At 47.5% G+C, this 18,047-nt stretch overlaps 1 protein-coding gene across 1 annotated transcript in view; it reads left to right on the forward strand.

Annotated features, from left to right (window-relative positions):
- Nucleotides 1-4,778: 4,778 nt before the first annotated feature.
- Nucleotides 4,779-18,047, forward strand: part of ACSS2 (acyl-CoA synthetase short chain family member 2) — a 31,144-nt gene continuing 17,875 nt past the window's right edge. The window contains exons 1-2 of the mRNA XM_058036421.1: nt 4,779-4,932; nt 5,123-5,318. Of these exons, the coding sequence (XP_057892404.1) occupies nt 4,809-4,932; nt 5,123-5,318 (320 nt within the window). The 5' untranslated portion in view covers nt 4,779-4,808. The remainder of the gene's footprint in view (nt 4,933-5,122; nt 5,319-18,047) is intronic.

The following is an 18,047-nucleotide window of genomic DNA, read 5'->3' on the forward strand; positions in this document are numbered from 1 at the left end:
CTTCCTGGATCCTTCCTGCCTGATTCTCTCAGTGATTTGCATGAATGGGGATGTGATTCCCACATTTATTGGCAATAAGGCCAGAAGGCAATGCCCTGTGACCCCTCTTGGACCCCCAGGTAAGTCACCTGCCCACCTGGAGCAGTACTTACCCCAAATTAGCACAAGGTTCCCATGTGAGGCTGCCTCCTGCTCACCTAACCAGGATCAGGAGGTCTGAGGTGTACAAACCAGTCCACACTTCCCAGTTTCTTTCCCCCACCCCCAGCATCTCCAGGACTGAGATCTTTCAGTGAAGGATCCCAGCACAGCTGCTGAGCTGCTGTGGGTGCTGCACTAGAGGCTGTTTCCCCAAGTTTCCAGACTATCCAAAGCAGAGTGTGAGCAAGATACCACATATCCTGGCCAGTATATTTTTTTTTGACCCTCTGAATCTTTTCAAGAGACCTTAATATATATTAACATATCCACTTTAAGTAATTTCATTAACATACACACTTTAAGTACTTTTATTCCTTTACAGGAAGAGGCAATAATCTAATATGCATGTGATTTTCCAGGACTGCCTGGTGAGTTAGGAGAGCTGGGAGCCAAGCTCAGAGCAAACCCTGCAGCATCCAGCTCCAGCACACACCAGCCCCCAGGGCAGGAGCCCAGCTGGATGCAAACTGCTCTGGGGTGGAGGAACTGGAGCAGCAAATCATGGTCACACAGCAGGATTCCCTTTCCTAGATCCTGTAAAATCACCAAGGGAAGGCTGGGCATACCCACAAAGTGTTCAAGGCCAGATTGGATGGAGCCTGGAACAACCTGGCCTAATGGAAGGTGTCCCTGCCCATGGCAGGGGGTTGGAATGAGATGAGCTTTAAGTTCCCTTCCAACCCAAAGCACTCCATGATTCTGTGGTTTTCCAGCTGTGAGACACTGAAATGAAAAGGTGAGGAGGGCTGTGTTTGTGCCATGGGTCTCTGTGGTTCACAACCCTGTATGCAGCTGCTGGGAGATTTACTGGAACATGAGAGAGCTGGAGAAAACAACAGGAGGTTATTTGGAATTTTCTGCTTTGCAGGTGCTTTCTGAGAGGAGATACATCCTCTCCGCATCAGGCAGATTCCTGGGCTGGCCAGCTGCAGCACAAGAACAAAATTCCCTGGCTGCAGCAGCCCAGGCTGGACAATGTTGGATAAGGACAGCTGTGGGGCTGTCCCAGCCTCATGGCTCACAATGTCCTACACACCCAGGCAGCAGGTGCTGGACAGAAATCATGCTGTCACTGAGGCTGGTGAGGGATTTCAGCTGGCCAAATCACTGAAGGCAAAAGGCCAATGAGAAGGGAAGCAGAGGACACCTCCCAGATCTGCAAACCACCTCTTCACTGGCTCTGGGACACTGTCCTGTGACAAAGAGAGTGACAAAGGCCATGGGGTGAGTGACAGCCTCCTTCCTGGCACTGAGGGGGACAGAGGGTTTGTTAGAGAGCTGCTGGTAAATGCAAAATCCCTGGGACACAGGCTGCTGGAACTGAAGGTTAGCAACTCAGAAAATGATCAGCTTGAGGTGTCTTGTGAAGGCCATTAGAGGTGCAGGGTTTGTCCCACTTCTCAGGAGAGGAACAGAGTGGTTTCCAGCTGGGGTTAAATGATGTGCCAAGTGTATCCAGAAACTCATGGAGCTGTTCCCAGACCATCGATTCAAGGACAGTGCTGGAGTGCAACTCCCAAAACTCCTGAGGAGCTTCAAAAATACCCCTGTCCAAGGGCTCAGGCTGCAGAGCCAAAATGACTTTTTCTTAAAAAAACCCCACCTTTTGTAATTGGGAACTTGGAGGTAATGATACTGCTGGCTGGTCAAGGGAAACTTCTTGCAAGATTTGGCTGCATCCTTACTGGTTTACCCACAGAGAAGGCCTGGGCTCAGAAACTGCTGATCGCAGGCTGAAAGCCTAAAAAGGAATGGGCTAAATCTGGGCATTGGAATTGTGTTGGAGACTTCACTTTCATCTATGTGATAGAGAATGAGACCCTTCACACTAATATTCCTGTGATTTTTTTTTAATTTTTTATTTTTTAAAATAAAATTTAAAATATAATATATAATAAAATATTAAAATTATATAAATACACAATATATACATATTTATTATTTATTATTTATTATTTATTATTTATTATTTATTATTTATTATTTATTCATATTATATTACATATAAATAATATTATATATAATAATATATAAATAATAATATATAAATGTATATTTTATATAACATATTATATATTGTGTAAATATATATGATATATATAATGTCTATATAGCTTATATATATGAACTATATAGATATTATATATATAATATATAGCTTATATTTATATTTATATTTATATTTATATTTATATTTATATTTATATTTATATTTATATTTATATAAAATTAAAATAAAATAAAATAAAATAAAATAAAATAAAATAAAATAAAATAAAATAAAATAAATAATATAAGGCCACCCTGTAGCTTTCCAGAACAGGGATTTTATATTACACGGCTGAGGAAGCTTTGTTACGTGGACTACAGCAGGGTGTGAAGGTGACTGACAGATTTGGGATGTAAATCCTGCTGAGCTCATGTTGGAGGTGTGTAGAGAATATCTCTGGAGTGATACTGCCCATAGGACACAGTCCACGGAGGGAGGTATCACCTGAGCTACTCCTGGGTTTCACCTCGGAGTAAACCAGCTGTGTCCTCCCACAAGGGGTCACAGAAGAACCTTTGCCCTGAAGCAGTGTGGGCAGGCAGCAAACTGACACCAGAGCAGGGAGCTGCAGCACAGCTGTGCCCTTCAAAACTAGGGAACATCCTTAATGAAAAATACAGACCAGTGCTGCTGCTTTTGTGCACAGAGCTGTTTCTGGCCTCTTTGCTGATGAGAACATTGCTTGGAGTGGCAGACAGTGCTCACCAATCCACAGGTTTGTGTCTTCTCCAGCCTAGAGCAGGGCAACACTCCCAGGGAGTGCACAAAGCACTTGGGAAAACCCAAGGATACCAGAGTAGGCTGTACCTGCCCACTGACACTGTACCAACTTTAAGTTTATGCACTTTAATCTTTTGAGTGCTCTTTGGCCCTGGCCCAAACCAGCAAGAAATTCCCAGGGCAGGTGGCTGCCTGGGCCTGTGCTTTGCTCCAAGGGGTGAGTTCCCCAGTGAAGAAAAGGAATTTGAGGTTTTGGCAGCCTTCCTAAGAAATATCTTCTTGGCAGGCAATGTCATAGGGGCAGGCAATGCTGTTGGGGCAGCTGGGCTCAAAGCAGGGAATATTAAGGACTGGGATGAGAAGGGGTTTGCTGCAGGAGGAACAACCACAGGCAACTCCTGCTCTGGGACCAGACTCTTGGAATCACGTTGGTCCTTGGGAGACCCCAGCTCCAGCCTCCTGCTCCAATGGGCATGGCCACTCAGGGGCTTATCTTGAATTTTCTCTGTATCTAAGGACTGCGATCCTGCTCCTACTTTGGCCTCCTGTTCCAGCATTTGACTGCCTTCTTGGTGAACAAAAGTGAAAAAATGTTTAATTTCTCACTACTTCAGGAGATCTGTACAAAGTTTTTGCAGGAGGAAGGTGCTCAGTGGACTGCCACAGCTTGCTGTGCACACACAGCTCAGTGGAGAAGTGGAGGGCCATGGATCCACAGGCAAGTTGTTTTCTGCATGGGGACAAGGCACGGAGTGTAGCCATACCTGCTGGCCTGTGCTGGGGCTGGTGAAGGAGGAGCTCATGGATCTCAATCCCTCTGCCTGGCAAAGTGGCAGGGACTGGCACAGAGGGGACACAACTCCTGCTGGTGAGGGAAAGGTGGCTGACAGGGCAGGGCTGTTATAGGGGACACTGCTGGCATGGAGGGACAGGGCTGATGGTGCAGGACAGGGGGACACGGCTGTCAGGAGGACACCAGTGACAGGGGACACCACTGACAGTGGGACATGGCTGTGAGGGGACACCACTGACAGCAGGACATGGCTGTCAGGAGGACACCAGTGACAGGGGACACCACTGACAGTGGGACATGGCTGTGAGGGGACACCACTGACAGCAGGACATGGCTGTCAGGAGGACACCAGTGACAGGGGACACCACTGACAGAGGTCTCTGCTGGTCTTAGGGACATGGCTGTTAGGGGGACACCACTGACAGTGGGACATGGCTGATCATGGGGAGGACACCAGTGTAGGGGTCACTGCTGATCATGGGCATGTGGCTGGCACAGGGACACCACTGACAGGAGACACTGCTAACAGGGGCCACTGCTGGTCATGGGGACGTGGCCAGCAGGGGGACACCACTGACAGAAGGGCCATGTCTGACAGTGGAACGCCACTGGAGAGGGACACACTGGTGCCAGGAGGGACACGGTGTGTAGGGTACATAGCTTACATAGCTGCAGGGTGACATGGCTGATAGGGGGTCACCACTGACTCAGGGGACACCACTAACATAGGGGACACGGCTGACAGGGCGCCACCACTCACACGGGACAGCACTGAAACAAGGACACGGCTGACAGGGGACACCGCAGACAGAAAGGACAAAGCAAACAAGGGGACACCACTGACACAGGGACACTGCAGGGAGGGTGACACCACTGACAGCGGGACACGAGAGAAACGGCGCCACCAGCAGAGGCCGTTGAACATGGCCGCCGCCTCGCTCCGCCGCGAGGGCGGGCCGTGCCCGCCGTACCCGCCCCCGGCTCCGCGCGGCGGCGGAGCGGGACTGGGCGGCCCCCGCCCGCGCGCAGCGACGGTGCCTAGCCATGGGGCTGCCGGGGGAGAAGGCCCTTGTCTACCCGCCGCGGCCCGAACTGCTGCCCGCGGCCCACATCCCCTCCCTGTCCCACTACCAGCGCCTGTACCAGCGCTCCGTGGAAGAGCCTCACGGTGAGCGGGGCCGGCGCGGCGGGGCGGCGGCTGCCCGGGCCCTCCGGGGGCTGTGGGGAGCCCCCCGAGAGCCTCCGCCTGTGGGGTGCTCGGGGGTGCCGCGCGTGTCCCCACAGACGTTACCTGCCTCATCCCCCTTCCTTCATCCCTATTTCCCGCTCACGGGCTCCGGTGCCCCTTGCCTTTGCAGAATTCTGGGGGGACATCGCTAAAGAGTTCTACTGGAAGAGTCAGCCCACGGGACCGTTCCTGAAGTACAACTTCGATGTGACCAAGGGGAAGATCTTCATCGAATGGATGAAAGGAGCGACCACCAACATCTGCTACAACGTCCTGGATAGAAATGTCAATGAAAAGAAGCTTGGGGACAAAATTGCTTTTTACTGGTAAGTTTCTGTTTTTATAGTGGTGGAGAGGATGTGTGAATAGCACCCTGAAATGTACAAACAGTGTCAGTTTCTACTGAGGTGAATGAAAACGTAAAACCTGAGGGGGGCTAATCCTTAGGTGGGTTCAGCACGTGTTTGCTTGTGGTGTCCTTGGGAAGAGCTGTGCCGGGAAGCTTCTCTGCCCTTCCCGGGAAGCTTCTCTGCCCTTCTGGGATGCAGGAGGTGCCCGGCATGGCAGTGAGGAGAGCGCTGACTCCCAGCTCTGCCTCTGCAGCTGCACCTGCTGAGAGCTCCGAGCGCTCAGACTGGAGTGAGGTAGGTGCCACAACCGCCTGGGGAAGGAGGGAGATGTGGATATAGCAGCAGCCAACATCCGACGGCTAAAAGCTAATGAGCTCCATTATCTCTCGTGTTTATGTTTTGTGGGCTGGCGAGTTTCCACTCCTGTGGCAGAAAGGTTCTGCTAATACCTGAGTGTATATGTAGATTCCTTGAACTTGAATGTGAGGTGCTTTCAGACAGCCTGGCTTCTCTACCTTTGGGATGAAAAGTTACTTTCAGCCTTATCTGAAGTATGTTTCTGTTTTTTTGGTTTTTTTTCACAAGAGTAGTTACTAGTGTTAAAATCCATGTAAAACTTACTTTTCATATTGATGCAAAGTAGGTTTCACTCGCGATATCCAAGCTCCAGAAGTAATGCACTCCTGCTGAACTAACTCAGCTGGCAGCTGTGTCCTCAGACAGAGCTGTGCCTGGCTCTCCTGTGCATTTTGCTGTTTCCCTTGAGCTCGTATTCATGTAACCTGGCTGTGACTGTATGTGACAGGGCAGAAGCACAATTAGATGTACCCCATGGTAGGCATGCAGTAACTCGTTGGGATATGGTGAGTCCCTTGAGCACAGCAGAGCAGATGGAGAAATCTTACTGTCATTGCAATAAAAATATCAGATAGTCTAAGTGATTTATTGTGCAGCTGAAGGTCCCCCTGAGTCACCTGGTGTAAAGTTGACTGGGGAACCACCCCACTGCTGAAGGGAACATGGTTATAGCAGTGTGGCTGACAGTGGCTGTCAAATTGCCTTCACAGAGTTTCTGCAGTTTCTATCCACAGCCCTTTTCCTTCAGCGAAAGAATTACACACACTGCCTAGTAGTTAATCATATTGATAAGGCACAGGTGAAATGCTGGAAAGTGTTTACTCCCATGCTAGTTAAATAGATTCTATGGCTGGCTCTGATGTAAAATGACTGCAGCTTCTGAATGAAAACTCCTTTGTAAACTCCTGCAGGTAAAGCTGTAAAGCAAACAAAGCCATTTGGCAGCCAGTGCTGGCCCTGTTCTGCAGTTTGTTGAAGGACTGGGTTCTTCATGCACGTAAATCTTTGTGTGACAGTGAGGTAGCTACTCACAGTTTTAATTTGGGCTTGGTGAACACTTTTCTTGTTAGTTATTCTAGCAGCCTTTGTGGGGTATTTGTGATGCTGAGAAAAGCTTGGGGTGGATATGAAAATGGTGGGTGGCTGTCAGTCATGGTGCTCACAGTGCTAAAAAAATAAAATCTCTTCCTCCTAAGCAGAGAGTTTCCCCTGACTGTTTTGGGACAAACTCTGCTAGTGTGGCTCTGTCACAGGTGACCAGGCACTGTAGTGTGGAGCTGTCAGCCAGGAGTGCTGGTAGGAGCAATGGAACAGGCACTCTGTGACAAACCTGTGGCACTGAAGACTGGGGAAAGCAGGGCTGAGGGTTGTAACTCATAAAATTACTCCTCTCTAGGCACGTGGTTTGCTTCAAAACAATAATTAATTTCTCTGATCTTGTCCTCTCACATTTTGTGTTGTAACACTCTGGAATGAGCCTGACTCCCTGAAATACTTAAGACTTATCGTATTGTATATGATAAGTCAAAAAAGAAATTAAAGCCTCTGAAAGGTGAAGAGTTTTTTTTATTTTTAAACACCTGAGCCACTAGATTGCGCCTAAGAAAGTCTGTAGCCTACTAGATGGGAGAGGTGCTGAACTTATACCAAGGTCTGCTTGACTGTCCAGCTCTGAGAGCTCTGAAAAGATACAGAACCATGGTCTTTGCTTTCAGAGAGGAGATTAGGGAAAAGTTGAATTGTGTTTGGAGCATTGCTGAGTGTCTCTTAGAAGCAACATGTCCTTACAAAACTCAGAACTGCTGCCTGTGGCTGTCTCCAGTCCTGCTTGGATGGGAAGGAGCAAGCAGCTCATCTGGGTTGGTTAGGGCCAAGCTGCACTAAAGGTGCCTGCACCAGCAGCAGTCCAGGACTGCCCAAATTGGCTCCACTCAGAGGGTGGAATCCCAAGCCACATGGAATTGCGTTTGCAGCACAAAGAGCAGCACATGGCATTGCCTAATGCTGCAGAACTTGTACATAGGTGGTGTTTGCTGTTATGGTGTCCTCCTCATAGGACCATGTAGTTCCAAATGGCCATCCTGAGGTGGTGGGAAACATGGATTTTTCCCTGTTTTCTCTTTCACTAGGATATCTCTGGCTGCTTGTGAACGTTACAAATATTTCTAGTTTCTTGGCTTTCTGATTCCTCTTTCTCTGCTTAGTATTGCTGATGTGGCCTAAAAAAAGGAACAGAAGCTCCAGGAAATGCTTCTGGTAAAGTGCTGCTCTCAAAAGTGAAATCTCATAATGGTGTGTAAAGGCTGAGGTCAGTAGCAGTGGTTGCTGTGCAGGTGGGTACCTGTGGTGGGCTTTGCAGGGGAGACAGGCTGGAGCAGTCACTGGGACATCAAGGGGACTTGGAGCAGTGCTGAGGACTTTGTGAGGGGTGGTTAATTAGGGCAGGGGCACAGTATTCCTTCACCCTGCTCTAGACATGCCTAAGTCACTTGGACAGCCCTTAGTTCTGTGCTGAAGTGTCTGTTAATAATCTCATACAAACTTCAGCCTGGGCAGCCTGTAGAGGTAAAAATACAACCATGAGGGAATTAAAAAAAAAAAATGCCACCTATTGCAAAACTCTCTAATTAGACCCTGGATTGTGAAGGTATTTGGATGAGACCTGTTTTATGTGTAACCTGTGCCTCTGTTTCTCAAACCAGTTATCCCAGCTGCAGTGTTGGTAGTGCCTGGTGGGACCAGGGGCAGAGGCAGGAGGTAAAACTTTGTTTTTAGAGTCCCTCTAACCAAGGAGATGGGGCTTGGCCAGTGCTCCTGGCTTCTGCCATCTCTGGGAGAATGTATTCACCTTCTGCTTTTATTTTTATTGGCACATGACATTGCACATCTAGAAAGGAACAATAAAGATAGTAAAGGCTGCCAGAGCTTATTGGAACTTTGTTTAACAAAATAATAAGTGCCTATGGTTCCTCTTCTGGGCCTAGAACAAACAGGACATGCAAATATAGAATTAGGAGATGTGGTTTGTTTGGTTTGGGTTTCTTTATATGATTTGACTTTAAAATGTAATCATAGATTTAGGGCCTTGTAGCCTTGAGGTTTCTTCCTATAAATATTTCTATAAGAAAAAACCAAACAACTATGAGAGCATGTTTAAAAAAAATAAAATATACAAACCAGCCTCACACATCTGTTATATGCACAGATGCTGGCTGTTAACATCCAGCCTTTCCTAGGGCTTCTACATCATGCTTCTACATTGGCTCTGCTGCTCCCACTGGCTCCAGGATTTTGGATCATCCTGTGTCAAACTGACCATTCAATTCTTTGGTAACTTCCTGGATGACTTGTTACCCTTCCAGTGATACAGCCTCTTTAAATGTTCTTCTGGTGATCAGAGCACCAGAGATGAGATAGATTGTTGGTTTTGGCAGATATTAATTAGTTTAGAAGCATTGCTGAGCACTACAGTGCTGTGCTTCTGGAAATCAGGCACATTATGTGCACCTAAAATAGGTAATAAATTACATTGAATATATTAGTATTTTATGAAGCTGTAAATCTTGTACTTTCTTCAAGGGCAATGACAGTTGTAGATTCCATCACAGAAAGTGTAGCTCTTTTCTGGTGGGCTTTGAAATCTGCCAGTGTGGGAGAGGGTGACAAAACTGGGAGTTTCAGACAGCATTTCTCATCCCTCCAAAAGGGAATATCCCTGCATCGTGGGGATGACTGAGCTGTGTGGGTAGTGCAGGAGTGGGGGGAGCATCAATAGAAACATGGGATATTAAAACAGGGAGTAGTGTAGTACCTCAGGCATGTCAAGGCATGTGTTTTCCTGGCTTCTTTGAAATTTTTCCTCTCCCAGATCTGGGCAGTCACCAAGCAGCATGGTGTGGTAGTGCAAGCAGCAGCCCCTGTGTTTGGACACTCATTTATGAAGCACAGGCTGGGACAGGAGGGACTCACAGCTTCTCCCCAGGTGTAGCTCCCTGACCTCTCTCCATAGGTGGATGGAGTCTCTAGGTTTGGCTGTGGCTGTTTGGAGCAAGGCCATGATGGGTTTAAAATTAACTGATTTCATGTAACTGCTCTGAATTCCCTGCTCTGGGGTGCAGATGAGATACAAAGATGATGCTGCTCCAGGGCAGCATGGTGATGCTGCTTAAGGGTTTGAGGTTGTCACTTTGGCCTGAGGGGCAGGAAAACACAGGGATTGTGATCTAAAACTTGTAACCAAGGGCTCTCTGTGTGTGTGCTGAGACCCATTTTCCCCTGTCATATCTTGAGGGTCTTCTGTCCTAAGTGTTTCTGTTGTACTTTATGTGCTGCATCCTCCATTCTGTTCATTACTAGTGGAACCTCCAGGGTAGTTCCCAGGTGAGTGGTTGTCCCAAAGGGATGAGATAAATGTCTGAGAACAGCAAACTGCCTCCTTCAGGCACATGTGGGGTGTGCTTTCCTGGATGCTGTGAGTCAGCAGATTGAGCACTGTGGTGCTCAGGCACTTGGCATGCTCAGAGTCACTGGAAGTTGTTTTTCCATTGCAAGGAGTGACTTGAAAGCAGAACTTGACTCATCCCTGTCAGGTACAGTAGCTGGTTTGCAGGGAGATGCAGGGAAGGGTGATAAGTTTGATGTTTTGGAGATCTCAAGCCCCATTCCTGCTTTGCAGAGCCTCTTGCATCCCAGGATGCCAGGCAGGGCAGGAGCAGGGAGCTGCCAATGTTCTCAGTCTCTGTCCTGCTGTTTTCTGCAGTGCAGGGAAGGAAAGGGACAGATATTAAAGCTTGGTGACACTTGATTACCCAGTGCCTGTGTGGTCTCTTGTGGTTTGCCCATTCAGAAGCACCCCTGGACATGTGCCTCCATGGGAGGGCATTCCACATTATTGAAGATATCCTCTGGAAGTAGTCTTTACTGAGCTCAAATACCACATAATCCTGCTCCTGGAGACAGAGTGGAATTTTTCTTCTCCGTTGAATCAAATCTGTTAAGAGAGAAGGCACTCAGGTAGCACTTGGGTGGTTGCTCCATGGTAAAGCAGTGAGGACAGGGATTGTTTAATCTCTCCTGCCTGGGAGAGCAGCTCAACTGCCTTGAATCAAGAGAGCAGCTTTCATTTGAGTTTTGTTGGATCTGTTTCTTTCCAGCCTTTTGCTCAGAAACCTTCGGTAGCTGCTTCTGGCAGGGATACAGCATCCATCCATATAAATCCAAGGGATTATCCAGGAAGTATTGGACCAGATAAACAAGTGGGATGTCCATAAGTGCCCAGGATTAAATGGCATGTGCCCCAGATAGGGGCAGGAACTTGAATGTGGAATTGCAGAGCTGCTGGCCAGGGTATACCGGTTGTATTTACAAAAGGCTGCAGTGCCAAGGGCTGGGAGGTTGCCAGTCCCCCTTAGCCCAGAGAGGGCAATGGAGAGGGTCCTGGGAACCAGTAAATCTGACTTGTATCCCTGGGGGTGCAGTGGAACAGGGTCACTGGGAGAGGTGGTGGAGCTGCTGGCAGACTGCCGGAGCACGAGGCCGGTGGCACTGAGCATGCAGAGATGGCTCTTCTCACACCTTCTTCAGGAGGTTTCCCGCAAAAAATTGTTCAGGAAAGTAGTTCAAGTGTGCCTGGAAGAACAACGTTCTTATGGAGCTGCTTTAGCCTTGCCCTTTGCTTCCTCACTTTCAGTGGACGTTCTTCAGGGTCAGCAGCAGGACTGCCAAGGGCAGTGCTGAAACAGAATTGCTGGTGGTGGCCAGGCTGATGTGCTCCAGAAACAGCACCTCCTGCTGCTGTTGCACCTGGAGGCCAAACACCAGCCATGGTTCTGACCTAACATGGTCCTTTAGTTTAGTCTGAGAGGCTCTTGGCTGAGCTGCTGTGAGCACAAGTGCAATGCTGCCGTGTAAATGACACCAGTGACAATTTTAATGTTCTTATTTAGTACTTTTTCCTCATCCTCCTCACTGCTCTGACAGCTCTCTAGATATAGCATGAGGGATTTAATAATTTGTGCTGAAGCTAGAGCCCTACCTAAAAAAGTTGGTTTTGTGCAATGCTGTATTTCTGCATGGTTCTGGGGGTGTGGTTGTTACAATAACTACCTGGGCAGTATGAGGGGTGGGTGTGCACAGAAAATGGCACCTGGATTTTCTCATGTCTGTGAAACTTTTGTCTCATTCTGCTGGCAGCTGTTACAAACAACTGGATATGTTTTAAAACTACTGAGTTGCTTTAGGGAAGGGCAGTGTGGTTGTGCAGTGATGGCATATTACAAATATTGGCTGGAGATTTGAAACTTGTAGTGGATAAATGGAGTTCATGGACAGAGAGGATGGTGAACTTCTGTATGGATTCAGGACACGGAAGATCAGAGCCTTCAGTTTGCTCGTTGGACTAGAAAACCTGATTATTTTAGCTGTGTGAATGGCTTGTGTGTTCTCCCTTGGCACCCTGAATGGAGCAGCAGTGACAAGGACTCCAGCTACACGTGGGTGAGACTTGCTCCAAGTAGGGAACAAAATGCTCAGGCTTTGCCAACAGAGGTGTGAGTGGGTGCTCGTTCAAAGCGTGGCATTTTCTGGTGGGTTGCTGCACTTGCTGTGCCTGGGGGACTCTGTGCCCAGAGCTCCTGGGCTGAAGTGTTGATGGGCAGTGGTTTCACAAGAGCTCTCACCTCCCCCCTTTTGGGGCAGGGTTTCAGTTCTCTGTTTGCATTTCTGCACATCACTTGGAAATGTTGTAATGAGGTGCGGTAAGAAATTGTGAGCGCTGGCAGTTTGCCATTAATACATTTTCATAGATATCACCTCCCTTGTTCAGGGGAATCCCTCAAGGAAGTTGAGGGCCTTCCTGTTTGCTTTCTCACACCTAGCTACCTGATAGTGCCCAGAGAAACTGTGGCTGTCCCATTCCTGAGGTCAAGGCCAGGCTGGACAGAGCTTGTAGCAACCTGGTCTAGTGGCAGGTGTCCATGCCCATGGAACCAGATTGTCTTTAAGGTTTCTTCCAACCCAGACCATTCATTTTATGATTCATTCTGTGATAATGAAGCATGGTTTCCATTCCTGTTGCCACTGACCATCTTCTAGATGACATTCCAACAGGTGACACCTGGCCTCCACCTCTGGAGATTTATGATGCATGGAATTGAAATGTCCACCAAAAATCTGATTACAAGCTTAATTTCCTCCCGTGCCCTTCATGGATATTGTTTGAAGCTCCATTGAAATTGCCTTGCCTGGCTTTCTGTGTTTCTAGAAGCTCTACAAAATCTGGCAGAATGTTCCCACCAGGGATGCATCTATTTCCCAAAATGGGGCATTTCCCAGCGGCAGACAGCTTGTTGATTATTTTACCTACAGAAGCTTCATCCAGGGTGTGTTCAACAGCCCAAGTGTAAATTGTTTAAACAAGCAATCAGCTGTTTCGTACTGAATATAAGCCCTACTCCCACTGGACTGGTAAAAATAGTCCATGCTCATTTGAAAACTCAACTGATGGTAAACATCTAAAATGTTTCCCCTACTGTCAAACTCGCATATTCTTCTGCAGCATTCAGTGGTTTTGGCTGATAGGGTTACAAGTGCTGGCTGAGGGCAGCCAAACTCTGATGTGCTGGGTCAGTCTTGCACATGATCTCTGTTGCAACGCTATATGATTGTTTTGTTTTTAAAAAAGTAATTAAAATTTGCTTGAAAAAACCTCTCCCCTAAATAAAATAGGCAAAAAGCTGTTGTTTTTCTCCACTGGTTGTTTTCTTGTGTTTTAAAGTACTTCAGAAAGTAAGAGTTAATGCTTTTCTTCTTGACTTGGTGGTTACTTGGTATCAAGCAAGTAGGAAAATTATGAAGCCACAGAGAGCAAATTCTCCTTGCTGAGCCCATCAGCACAGAGGGGCTGCTGACACCATCACCAGGGTATTTACATGTGGTCTGTATGACTTGTAAAATGACTTATCTTGTCAAATGAGTCAGGGTGAAAGTACATTTCCCTTGAAGAGGGATTTCCTGGCTGCTGTTGATCCTGTGTTCCCCAAAACTCTTCCCTGGGGTGTTCTGGCTCTGAGTTGTGAGCACAGAGTGTACAAATCCCATGGCATTGAGTTCACCTGCCCATGTTGGCTGATGAACCAGCAGCACCGGGAGGTGTTGGTTCCTTTAGAGATGTCTGAGCACCCCACTGCCTAAAGGAAGGGGCTTGAAGTAGATTTTAGGGCATAGCCTGGCATGAGTGGGATAACTTGAGGGAATTTTGGCAGGTTGATAAATAAGGAGTGATTTTGGAGCAGTGTCCACCTCTGTCTGGGTTCTGTGGTGTAGGATCACTCAGGGTATGGCAGAGAGAACAGTGGTTGGGCTGCACAAGATAAATATTATTTCTTTAGATGCATCTGGTATTTGTTCAGCTTCTGAAAGGCTGCAGATACAAAGAGCAGCTGGGTATGTATTTAATGAGAAGGAAGGACAGAAAGATGGATGTGGTTTTCCTATGGGACAGTAACAGCTATGCAGGGTGTTGGGTGTTTGCTTTGTAGGGTATGTGTCCATATGGCTGTTTTTAAAGGTGAGTAAAGGATTGATTCCTTGATTGAAGAGCAAATGGTGACCCAGTATCCCTGTGGAAATAAGCTCCATTTTGGCTGTTCTGTAAAATACATAGTGCCTGTTTTGGAGTCAGTTGGGCTGAAGGGATTGAACACAGAACATTGTTCCTGTAGAGCACAGGGCTCCTGCTTTGACACAGCTGATTTGAGTTTCATAACAGCAACAGGAGCCTGTTCATGCTAGATACATGATCAACTTTAAGTTGGGATGGTTTGGCTCAGAGATGGATTTGAGAGCAGAGCTTGGTTAGGCCCTACCTAAGCATGTGGGGGACACTGGAGGGGAAAACTGATGGATGGTTCTAATGCAGTGGTCAGAGTCAGCTGTGTGGATTCAGGAAGTGATGGCATTAAACTGGTAAGATTCTTCTTTTCCCTGGGCTTTCTGTACCCAGGTTTTCTCAACAATGTTCTCTCAGTGCTGCCAGATATTTCTGAACACACTGGGAAAACCTTTTCACCAGCCCCTCCCAAGCTGAGCTCTGTCATTATGCAACTTCTTCTTTCTTGATCCGTGGTGTGATGCAAGAGGATTGAAGCCTGGTGATGGTGGGGTTGAGCTTTCTGGTAAACTTGCTGCTCAGGGAGCCTCAGGCTTCCCAGAACTCCTTTGGGAATTCTGCATTACTGCAATGGGAGATGGTGACGTTAAGCATGGGCAGGGCTGGGCAGTCTGCCCCGTTATTATGAAATGTTCTCATGGAGGTTTTTTTGCAGACCTGCTGCAGACCCATCTGTTTGTGCAGTTAAGAGCATTTCCATATTGAACAATCCATGCAAATACCGTAATTTTTTTCCCGATGAAAGGGTGTCTTTTTCTGATTATCTTGCACAGCTGCTCTCCCCAAACTTCATGTTTCAATGTTCAGCTTCATGTTTCTATTTTCTCAAAAACAGATTTTAAAGGCTGTCTTTACTCGAGTGCCATTCCTCTCTCAAATGACATAAGCAAAGCTGCGGCGTAGGGAGAAAAATCCTATTTATTTTTCAGTTTTGCCTGCTGTTGCTCCTGAGAAACCAAGATGTGTCCAGGCAGAGCCTTTTCAGGCAGCAGTTTTTGGGGCTGTCCTAGGAACAGCTGTGGCAGGAGGTGTGTGAGCAGCTGACACCAGGGTGGCCGAGCACGCTGGGGGCTCTCGCTGCCCATGCAGCTCACACGTGAGCACATTCCCCACATGGCAGCAGCCTGGCTGGCCCAGCTCTGCCTGGCATTTTGGCTGCTCTAATTCTGGATGTGGAACAGATCAGGAAGCCCAAGAGCCCTCCTGGCCGCCCCTGGTGACCTTGCACGTGAAGAGCTGTCACCACAGCAGGAAAATTCCTTCCTTTGCCCTGGACCCTGCTCTGGGGACAGGCTGTTGGTGAAGCAGGAGCTGGAGATCTCTCATGATGCATTTGGTTCCATGTTTAGAAGGGATTTTGGGCTCTGAGCATGTTTTAGCTTAGATGGCAGCAGAGATGTTCTAGGGCAGACATTCCTGTCGGTTTCTCGGCTGTTTCAAAGACCTGGAAAGGCCCGGGGTGGCCTTGGGCAGCCCGCGCTCCAAAGGACGAGAAGAGGCTTCAGGTTTTTCCTCGGTCTCCAGTGTTTATTAGTTATTTATCTAAAAGATTTTCTCTCGGCCCGACAGAGGTCTGCACAGCAGCCAGCCATGAGCACACTGAGAGCCCCCGGGGCGGTCACTTATCTTTATACTCAAAGTTACGTATACAATATTTATCAATTTTCCCCAATACCTTTTACCCTTATTGACCAGTGCACTTCTAGTAATAACCAATCCCAAAGTGCCAACATCACCACAGAAGATGGAGGCCAAGAAGAAGAAGAAGAAGAAGAACAGGACACGCCCCAATTCCTCCGTCTTACTTCTCTAGACCCCCCTGTACAGAAATCCTAAACCCTGTGTTTCACACTCTAATTAACTTATCCCTTCACCATTCACCCAGTGAAATCCTCCCATCCTCATACAGGTGTCGTCTCCTGTGCAGGATCAAAGTCCAGCCACCAGACACTTCTGGCAACATTCCAGGACTCCCGAGCCCCCCAAGGGTGGTCTTGGTGACTCAGCACATCAGTCCTGAGGTGCTGAGATCCCACACATTCCCACAGTCCCCATCTCTGCTCTGCTGGAGTCACAGAATCACACAAATAACCACATTGGAAAAGACCTTTGAGATCATTGAGCCTCTCTGTGGTTCCCCACTGTGTGAATTGTTCCTGTGACATGGCATCATCTGATAAAGGTTTCTTTCCCTCTTACAACACCTTTTCCAAACTGGGAATCAGTGTTTTCTTAAGGGTGCTTTCCAGTTGGTAAAATGCAGAACCTTTGTCCTGTATTAAGAAAAATTGCTCTGTGGCCTGCCATCAATCTCTGCCAGTCAGAAAATGAGACCTGGTAGCTTTGAGATGATTTGCTGTGCTCTGAAAATTTATATTTCAGGTGCCTTCCACCTGTGCTTGATGACTTTGGGTTGCTGCTTTTACTCAGTCACAGAATGGCTTGGGTTGGAAGGGACATTAAAGCTCATCTAGTTCTAGCCCCTGCCATGTCACCATCCCAGGGTGCTCCCAGCCCTGTCCAGCCTGGTCTGGGACACTGCCAGGGTTCCAGGGGCAGCTACATCTTCTCTGGGCACCCTGTGCCAGGGCCTCAGCACCCTCACAGGGAAGAATTTCTTCCTTATGTATTCCATATGGCCAAACTTGTCTTTTTCCAGCTGAGAATTCACACAACATGCAATATGTAAAACACAGGCTTCTCAAGTGCTAAAAATCTCAAATGCATTCCTGCCATGAGCCAGATGATACTGTAAAATTTTGGATTACAGTTGCTAAATGTAGGACTTGGTTTGAAGATGAAAAAAATGTCAGACTCACTATGCTTCACCATGTATTTCATCTAATGATGTATCTGGGATGTTTGGGGAGGTGAGAATTGGATTTTCCTTTCAGAAGAAGCCTTGCTGTTAGAGCACAGATTGCACATGAACAATCACAGCAGCGCTGCTGCCACCTATTTTCACCAATAGATCTTAAAAAAATATGTATTTGGGGAGTGTTGGATTTGGTGGGGTTAGAACTGTGGAGGTGAGTTCTGCAGCGCTGTTTTTAGAAGAGTGAGGTTTATTTTTGCAGTTTTATTTCTTTTTTCATTTGAATTTGGACAAGGGAGCCCATGTGAGACACTCAGGGCTGACAGCTCTTACTGATGTCAGAAGGGCATTGTTGGGAAGGTGCTGCTGGCAGAAGATGGATGCCATGATTTTACAGGCTCAGTTTTGATGCAGGGAGCATTCAATAGCTTGCAAGTGGGCATTCCTTTAAATGCCCTGTCTAAAATCCATCTTTCACTGGGCTTTTGTGCCAGAGCAGAGTCCTGGGCAGCCTGAGTGCTGCTGTAGCCCACTGAGTACAGCTGTGGGCACTCCAGACTATTTTCAGAGGCTTGGATACGTAAAACAATTGCCTGCTCTTGGGAGACTGCTCGAGGCCTTGACTGGAGATGCATTGAAAGGAGGCATCTTGTCCTGTAGAAACAAGGACATGGTTTGTTTCCCATTGAACAAAAGCTCTTCTTAAAATCTGAAGCCTGAGGATTGCCCTGCTAGTGGTTGGGGAGCTGTTTTACAGTCACACAAATGGATGGAAAGGACTTTGAAAAACCCCAGAAAATCCTTGTAAAAGTTTAACTTCTCTTTGAGTCTGCTCTGTGCTTTTCCTGCAGTGCCTTATGCAAGA

Source organism: Melospiza georgiana, chromosome 17 (genome assembly GCF_028018845.1).
Source record: "Melospiza georgiana isolate bMelGeo1 chromosome 17, bMelGeo1.pri, whole genome shotgun sequence".
In the NCBI taxonomy this organism is placed as follows: domain Eukaryota; kingdom Metazoa; phylum Chordata; class Aves; order Passeriformes; family Passerellidae; genus Melospiza; species Melospiza georgiana.